At 47.3% G+C, this 9390-nt stretch overlaps 1 protein-coding gene across 1 annotated transcript; it reads right to left on the reverse strand.

Moving 5' to 3' along the window:
- Positions 1-227: 227 nt before the first annotated feature.
- LOC108926323 (tubulin beta-3 chain-like) lies at positions 228-8505 on the reverse strand. Its single transcript, XM_018738952.1, has 4 exons — positions 8325-8505; positions 2802-2910; positions 2432-2542; positions 228-1554 (listed from the first exon to the last, which is right to left on the reverse strand). The coding sequence occupies exons 1-4, from the start codon at positions 8379-8381 to the stop codon at positions 473-475; spliced, it is 1359 nt and encodes a 452-aa protein (XP_018594468.1). The 5' UTR covers positions 8382-8505; the 3' UTR covers positions 228-472.
- Positions 8506-9390: the final 885 nt, after the last annotated feature.

The raw sequence follows: 9390 nt of genomic DNA on the forward strand, positions 1-9390 counted from the left end.
CTGTACCAGCTTTCTGTAATTTCTCCCTTTTTCTTACATCATTTTCTGAAAAACATGTAAAATGTGTACTGATCAAGTGCTCAGTACGATGACTTTGAACTTGTGATCATTCTAATTCTTCCACACAACACAATGTGTCAAAAGGTCAGAAAGATTCACACGGTTTTCAGTCATCAACATATTTATTAAATATTCTTAAAAAAAAAATAGCAAAAGCAGCATGCAAATAAAACCAATTAGCCCTGGTATAATCAAAAAGGACAGAGCTATTAGGACAGATTTTTTTAAATCGGATTTATTTTTCACATTTTAATCATATTTAGGTCGAAAGACACCAAAATACCTTCACCAAATAATAAAATATTCATAAGCAACAATACTGAGCTAAGAAGTTGTCAGCAGAGATAAGTCGATGGTAGATGAGTGCAATCAGAGTAAGCTGGAGACAGGTGAGAACATCTCCTGAAATCATTCAGGGCTTCTGGGCTGGAGCCTCTGACTCCTCCTCCTCCTCATCTTCGTACATCTCCTCTTCGTCCTCCGCCGTAGCATCCTGGTACTGCTGGTACTCGGACACCAGGTCGTTCATGTTGCTCTCGGCCTCGGTGAACTCCATCTCATCCATACCCTCGCCCGTGTACCAGTGCAAGAAGGCCTTGCGGCGGAACATGGCCGAGAACTGCTCGGAGATGCGCTTGAAGAGCTCCTGGATGGCCGTGCTGTTGCCGATGAAGGTGGAGGACATCTTGAGGCCACGGGGAGGGATATCGCACACAGCCACCTTCACGTTGTTGGGAATCCACTCGACGAAGTAGCTGCTGTTCTTGCTCTGGATGGCCAGCATCTGCTCGTCCACCTCCTTCATGGACATGCGGCCACGGAAAACAGTGGCTACGGTGAGGTAGCGGCCGTGGCGCGGGTCACAAGCCGCCATCATGTTCTTGGCATCGAACATTTGCAGTGTAAGTTCAGGTACTGTAAGGGCGCGGTACTGCTGGCTGCCCCTGGCCGTCAGGGGAGCAAAACCGGGCATGAAGAAGTGCAGGCGGGGGAAGGGCACCATGTTGACGGCCAGCTTGCGCAGGTCGGCGTTAAGCTGGCCGGGGAAGCGCAGGGAGGTGGTGACCCCGCTCATGGTGGCAGACACGAGGTGGTTGAGGTCCCCGTAGGTGGGCGTGGCCAGTTTGAGCGTGCGGAAGCAGATGTCGTAGAGCGCCTCGTTGTCGATGCAGTACGTCTCGTCCGTGTTCTCCACTAGCTGGTGGATGGACAGCGTGGCGTTATAGGGCTCCACCACCGTGTCTGACACCTTGGGGGAAGGCACCACGCTGAACGTGTTCATGATGCGATCCGGGTACTCCTCCCGCACTTTACTGATCAACAGGGTGCCCATACCGGAGCCCGTGCCGCCGCCCAGCGAGTGCGTCAGCTGGAAGCCCTGGAGGCAGTCACAGTTCTCGCACTCCTTCCTCACCACGTCCAGCACCGCGTCAACAAGCTCCGCCCCCTCTGTGTAGTGGCCCTTGGCCCAGTTGTTCCCGGCTCCACTTTGGCCTGCAGGGCAACAACAGCCCTGAAATGAGGGTGATTCATCCCGCAAAACATGAAATTCATCACATAAAACTTATGTATCCCTATATATTTCTGGCATGTTCGAGGACTGCACTGTTAATGAGGTACAGATTAATATTAGTGTTAAAAAAAAAAAACAGCATTGACGGTGCCCTGCAGAAATAATATTTTAGATTAAATAAGATGCAAAAAGGAAGAATTTAAAGTTCCTTTACGCATATTTTAATCAAGGCAGAACAAGATCTCATGTCCCTTTTCCTGAGAGCTGTTCTGCAGCGATTTCTTCCTCTATTTAAATTATCTGTGTCACAAACCCTGTGGCTGCAGCTTCTTCCCTGCTCATCCACACAAGCAGCTCAATGTGTGCAAGTGTGGCAGAGGTGGTCAGGAAGGCTGTGCTCCAGCTGTCAGTTATCCAGGGCCAGATGTTGGCGTATGTGATGCCTGCTGTTTCACCACCGCTGACTGTTCTGGTTTACCACTTTGCCCCGGAATACGACAGCGAATGTCATTTACTTCCCCGTTGAACTGAATTCCCTGTACGTTTCATGCATTTGCAGTAAAATTTGCATTTTAGCAATAAAAGGAAGAGACAGCCACATAACCGGTGCAAGTAAACTTCAGGGTTTTGACCCACATCTACACATCTTTCGTTGCTTTTATCCTATCACTTTAGTGGCACTTTTTAACGTTTGCCGTACACAGGAGGAGGTTAATACTTCTGGAAGACATACGGAAAATACTTAGTTTTTTCTAAAATAATTCCGGGTTGTTTCCATGGTTTTAAAATGTCTCTGAGGTCAGAGGAAAGTCTTCTGCTCATCACTCTATGAAGGACAACGGAAAGGACTCCACTGACCAAAGATGAAGTTGTCTGGTCTGAAGAGGTGGCCGAACGCCCCGGAGCGCACGCTGTCCATGGTGCCGGGCTCCAGGTCCACCAGGATGGCTCGTGGAACGTACTTGGAAGCTATGGAAAGGTGCCAAGGACAGGAAGGCAACTGCTCACAGAACATTATTCTTAAATCTTTGGACAGCAGGCATCATCTAAACATTTATCAAACTATAAGATGCCTTTTAAAATTAACTATTAAAATCAGTGTTGCAGAACAGCAGATAAGTATTTTTATAATTAAGAATAAATGTGGTTTCGTAATTAAAACGGCATATTGGATCCTTGTACACAAGTCATGCTCTGCCAAGGTTACACTGCTATCACTGCGACTCACAGGAGGCCTCATTGTAATAGACACTAATCCTCTCCAGCTGCAGGTCAGAGTCGCCAACATAGTTCCCCGCCGGATCGATGCCATGCTCGTCGCTGATCACCTCCCAGAACTGTAGGGCAAACACACCTCGCAAGACTCAAGGGCACAGCTAAACAATGTACAGAACCAGAGTAAAATAAATTAACATGTACAAATCAACAAAGTATAGACTGACAGAGCAGGTCTGCCACAGTTAAGTGTCTGTATGAAACAGATATATATTTGTAAATATTTTATATAGTATCTGTTCCCCCCCCTGCCCACTTTACTTAATAAACAGCTTTGGCACTGCATGAGTTATTGTGACTTACCATCAGTTAAAGAAAAACCCTGGAGGAAGCATGTTCGCCCCCCACCGACAACACAAGGTGTGATGCGCTAAATATTGTAGAGAGAATATGTACAGTGGAGTCCATATGTTCAAATCAGGCTAATTTACTATGAATATGGATACAATTAATCCTTTCCCATAACCGCATTTTACTGGATTCAGCTCTGGACACGGCATCTTCTGTGTGTTCATCTCACACAGAAGATGCCGTGTCAACGGATGCCGCCGATTGCCAACGACAGGAAGGCCAGCGGTCTGCCCTGATGCGACCACCGGAGACGGCACCTCTGGGTGTCTCCTCTGGACAGGACAAGTTCAACATAGCAATCACAACAACGAGAACTTTTCAAGCACTAGTAGATCCATGGTGTCAGGAGCACCCAGCCACAGCAGAGAGAATTTTTGTTGCTGTTCATTTATTTCTGTTTTGATCAGATGAACTGTATATAAATATGAATCCCCTATGATCAGGCAATGCTGCACAGAGGAGCAACTGTGGCCGAGACATTTTGATAGTGTTGCATTTGGTTCTTAAGGAAGATCTTGGTTTTGTTACTTGGGGTCTCAAAGGTTCAGTAACGAGAGCAAAAAGCTGCGACACACTAGAGTATGTCCCCTCGAGGGGTGACCAGGCGTGGGGCGGTTGTGGAAGGCCTTCCAGAAAAACTCCATGTTGACAAGACTCAAGAATGCAAATTAAACAGAAGCACAAACCGAACAACAAACTCCGGAGCCTTCTCAGCTCTTCATCTCTGTTCCTTTAAAAAGGAACTTGTTTCGCTGTTCCGTCAAGAACCCAGTCTGCCTCAATTGAATAATTTACGTTAGAAATAGAGTGCGCTTCGGTCAAATTTTGACCGTTTCTGGCACCGCTTTCAAAAAGCGGAGAAAGAAAGGGGTCTCAGCTTCATTCCCACACTCCTGGATCAGACCTCGCACTTTCAAAATAGTGATTTCAGCAGCACCTTCCAGAGAAAATTTGAGACTAATGATCCAGAAAAAATGGAATGGATGAAAAAGACAGCAGCACTTCAAAATTGTTTTAATGCACGTATTGAATATTAGAAAGAATTTCAGAGCTTAGTTTTCTCTAAGCAAAGCATGTGTTCTGAGGGCAGTTTAGGACAGTCTGTCCCAACACACCCTTTTCAAGCCAAACCACCCTCTTGTTTGCACCCTACAGTGCTTAAACTGTATGAGCTGTGCTGGTATCCATGGTGACCTCAATCTCTTCAGTGAAAATACACTCCAAGGACCTTCTTTAGACAAACAGCTGAGAGAAAGACAGATTCTCCATATGAAGGATGTTCTGTAGCCAACAGCCAACCTCTCCTTCACTCATGTCACGGAGGTGAAATGAACCATAATCTTATCCTAAATATAAACCAATCATTAACTTCCCTGAGCCATGAGAAATATTGCACTCAAAGGGCTTACAAAAACAGCACCGCCTCCAATTTCGGAATATCTCGGATTTAGACAAGAAGGATAGATAGCGTAAACAGGGCTCCGCAAAGGCGGAGCGGGTATCACTGGTGCCTCTCGGCTCCTTGGCAGTGGCTTCAGATATAGATTTGAGCTCAGTTTCGCCGTTTGCATGTTCTCCCCATCTTTGTGTGGGTTTCCTCACACTATCCAAAGGCATGTGTGTCAAGTGGAATGGTACCTAAATGGGCCTTCGTGGGTGTAGAGAGAGAGAGAGAGAGATTGCTCTGCAATAGGCTGGCACCTTGTCTAGGATGCACCCTATGCTTTCAGGATGGGCTCCAAATGACTGCAACCCTGCACTGGACAAGTGGTTGATAAAAATTTAAAACAAACATGTGTTTTGTGGACTTGGAGAAGGCCTATGACCGTGTTCCCCAGGAAATTCTGTGGGAGGTGCTTAGGGAGTATAGGGTACCGGGGCCACTACTGTGGGCCCTTCGGTCTCTCTACATACGGAGCGAAAGCTGTGTCTGCATACTTGGCATTAAGTCGAGCCTGTTCAATGTGAAGTTGGACTCTGCCAAGGTTGTGCCTCGTCGCCACTCCTGTTTGTGGTTTTCATGGACAGGATATCAAGGCGCAGTCGAGGCCAGGAGGGCATTCTTTGTGGGAGTCGGAAGGTGACATCTCTGCTTTTTGCGGATGACGTTGTCCTTCTGGCACCGTCACGTTTGCCTCCAGCACGCACTGGAACGGCTTGCAGCCGAGTGTAAAGTGGTTGGGATGAGGATCAGCACCTCAAAGTCTGAGTCCATGGTTCTCTCACGGAAAAGGATGGTATGCCCCCTCCAGGTAAGGGGAGATGTTTTGCCCCAGGTGGAGGAGTTCAAGTATCTTGGGATCTTGTTCACGAGTGAGGGGAGAAGGGAGCGTGAGATCGGCCACAGACTGGGAGCAGCGGCAGCAGTAATGTGGTCGTTGTACCGGACTGTAGTGGTGAAGGGGGAGCTGAGCCATAAGGTGAAGCTCTCCATTTACCGGTCGATCTACGTCCCTACCCTCACCTATGGTCGTGAACTTTGGGTAATGACCGAAAGAATAAGATCGCGGATACAAGAGGCTGAAATGAGTTTTCTCCGCAGGGTGTTGGGACTTATTCTCCACGACAGGGTGAGAAGTTCGGACATCCGGGAGGAACTCATTAGAGCTGCTACTCCTCCACATTGAGAGGAGCCAGTTGAGGTGGTTCGGGCATCTGATAAGAATGCCCACTGGGCGCCTCCCTTTGGAGGTATACCAGGCACGGCCAACTGGGACAAGGCCCTGAGGTCGGCCCAGGACCCACTGGAGGGATTATATCTCACAGTTGGTCTGGGAACAGCTGGGGATCCCCCAGGCTGAGTTGGAGGAAATTGCGGGGGGACAGGGGCGGCTGGGCCTCTCTGCTCTCCCTGCTGCCACCGCGACCCTTTTAGGACAAGCGGGACAGAAGATGGATGGATGGACGGACAGACAAACAAACATCAATAGCAGCACAAAGAATGAGAACAGCAATATCAAGAAGGCACTTAGGAGCTAGAGGTAATTTGATCCAAGGTAATCCACCATCTCTTGCTCTAAAAGGTATAACTACCATCCCCCACACAAGTCCCACATCCCCAAAACATGCAAGTCATTTAATATGGGTCCCTACTTCAGTAGCCTGTCATATTCCATCTGCAATGTAGGCCATGTTTTGTATAGGTTTGATGGTCTGTCTAAATGGAAGGAAACTAAACCTTCAGGCAGAAGACCCATCACTGGGAAATGTGATCACTGGAGTGTCTCAACAGCCAGGTCACATGTGCCGTCATGATAGTCTCACAAGCAAGGGCACAAGATCAGTGCAAAAGAGGTTGACACTGCATTTCCAGAGGACACAGCAGCATCCTTCATTGTCACGTTGCCAGTGTACCCTCAAACAATTATGCAGAAACTAAAGGGGCAACTGGTAGCACAGTAGTTAGAGCTGCAGCCTTTGGACCCAGAGGTGACAGTTTGAATCCCACTTTTAGCTGTAGACCCGTTGAACAAGGTACTTACCCTAAATTGCTCCAGTAAAATTACCCAGCTGTATAAATGGGTAAATAATTCTAGGTAATTTAACAAAAGTTGCTTTGAAGAAAAAAAAAAAAAGCATCAGCTAAATGGAAAAATGTAAATAATGCCTTTGACTTCCCCCCCCCCTCTCCAGTCAATCTGGTAAACATTTTTTGCAGTTGCTCTTGCAAGCATTAGGAAGAACAGTACTCTCATTTCAGCATTACTAATGGGGATCAAGAGCAGCTACTTCCTCACAGCGGCCCCTGGGCAACGTCCCTGACGGCCAAGCGCTCTTCAGGTTGATCAAAACGGGTCTCACTACTACCACCATGCATGCACTACTAACTGCTTATTAGTTTTCTATTAGAAGCAACCATGTGCCCAGAGGATGCTGGGCAATGTCCCATTTCAAGGCCTTGCCCATGATGCTGCAGGCATGTACAGCATTCATATTCAGCAAAGGAATACGGGGAGTGAGCACCGATCAAGAGTACATCACCACCATCTGTGAAACAATCTGCTCGGCTCTCCTCCGAGAGTCAAAAGAAGCTGAAACAACAGGCTGTTACACTTACGTAATTTCAAATGGCAAATTTTTTTTTTTTTTTTAAAATATGAGTGCAAATACCAAAAGTGTATCACGTTTCTGAAACACTGACCTCAAAATCCAAATTCCTGAGACAACACACTGCATCACACCAACACTAACTGATGACGACGACTGAAGATGCAGGTCACGGGTGACTAGGAGAACAGCATGTATCTGAACTCCAAAATCGCTGTGTAGGACAATGCCAGGCTGCACTTCGTTTCTCCACAATTATGCAGAAACATAAAAGGCACCTACAATAACTGTGAAAGGCAACTGGAACAACATTAAAATGTAATATATCAATTACGCTCAGAATGTTCTGCAGCAGTATACAGACCCAAGACTCTACAGCCTGCAGCGTGTCCACCTTACCGCTTCAGCACCATCTAGCTCTGAGGCCAGAAAACACTCAAACAACATTGAATCTTAGAAATTAATCGCAAGGTGTCCACGAGAGCAAGGGTTGCCCCAAACTGAGACAAGTGGGATGCATCCCCACCTTCACCAGGCATAAGGCTATTAAAGAATTTTTATTTCTAACAGAAGTCAATGCTGAGAGTCATTTCTAATATATATATGTCTATCTCCATCCCCATAGAGGAGTTTATTATTTCAAACAAACCCACAGACTGAGGAGGTCCTGCTGGTCTGCACTGCAGGTTATGCACACATTTCATTTAAATTTTCCTCGCAGGCAGTTCAGCCGCAGCCCTGTGGAGTTCGGCCAGGCTCCTCCTGCGTCACCGCCGCTAACACTTTGTCTGAATTATTGATGTGAATAAAAATTACCACTCCACACGTAGAGTGCTTCGCATACCTCAGCTACAGACACCATATATACATACACAAGACATTGTGTACAAGTGAACGCCCCTAAACGGCGATGCGTTACCAAGTTCTCGGGTTCAGTAACCCTGAATGCGTTCACTCTAGATGAGCAGTTACTGATCGCGATGAGCACTGCGTCAAACAAACGCACACCAGTTATACTGAACACGAATCACTCTGCTCACACCGTGCTCTGGCCCCGCAGATGCGTCAGGCATGTTACCTTTGCTCCAATCTGGTTGCCGCACTGTCCGGCCTGAATGTGCACGATCTCTCTCATCCTCTCTGCCTCCTGTGAGCCTCTCTGCCTCTGGCGAGTGTGAACGAGCAGCGGGACTCCAACCTGCGTCTGCGCAAGCCACCCTTTCTTTTATAGGCCTTTATACCGCGTGCTGCCCCGAGAGGCGAGAATGACATCAGCCCCCTGCGCAACGTGCATAGTGTGGACCAATGAGAGGACAGGAAGCGGGGGGGGGGGGCACGCGCAGCATCAGCACCAGTCCTGGAGAGCAGAGTGTGTGTTCCGTGTTCCTCTTTTTGTCCTTTTTCCAAGGTGATTTACAGTGTTGGGTTTGCACACAGCATTAAGAAACCTTTAGACAACCCAGCATGAATATCTGTACAAATACACAACATTGGCCGAACCCTGTAGACTAGAGACAGTCTAATAACAGGAGAATATGTGGAAAAAGCAAAAACAACAGTTTATGGGCAACGTTTAGCTACCGCTCAAGCTCCAGGCTTCAGAACAGCAAGATACTGTGTGGAAGATCATCATCTCCTCAAGTCACTAATGAGATGATGTAACAGAAGAAAGTGTAAGGCCAGGCATATCTGCTGATCATTGTCTTGTTAACATTTTGTTAGGGATAATTGCAGTTTTGAAATGGTGACGCAAAAAGGGATGCAGCTGATACAATGAGTCAGTATTGCCCAAAAAAGGCCAGAACAGCAGGGGGCCTCACTGCGACCAAGAAAGCATAGGGGGATTGTGGACACTGGGTCAGATGAGGACAGACTGGTGTGCTGATCGAGCCCAGTTTGATTGGATGCGTTTTATTGGGCGATAGTACAGCAATTTGCAAAAAAAGGCAGGAAATTGACTTATTTACCATTTTCAAGACACTAAACAATCCAGTGGGACTGGTTTGATTATGAGCATTGTGCCCTTCGTGCACACAGCACGGTCCGCTTTCAACCGAGAATTTTGTATGAGAATTCTGGATACCTTTGTTCAGCACTTTGCTCCGTTTGTGGTTAATGTGGCCATACAGGCCAGTCACAGGCAG

The sequence above is a fragment of the Scleropages formosus genome, chromosome 7, assembly GCF_900964775.1.
Source record: "Scleropages formosus chromosome 7, fSclFor1.1, whole genome shotgun sequence".
NCBI lineage: Eukaryota > Metazoa > Chordata > Actinopteri > Osteoglossiformes > Osteoglossidae > Scleropages > Scleropages formosus.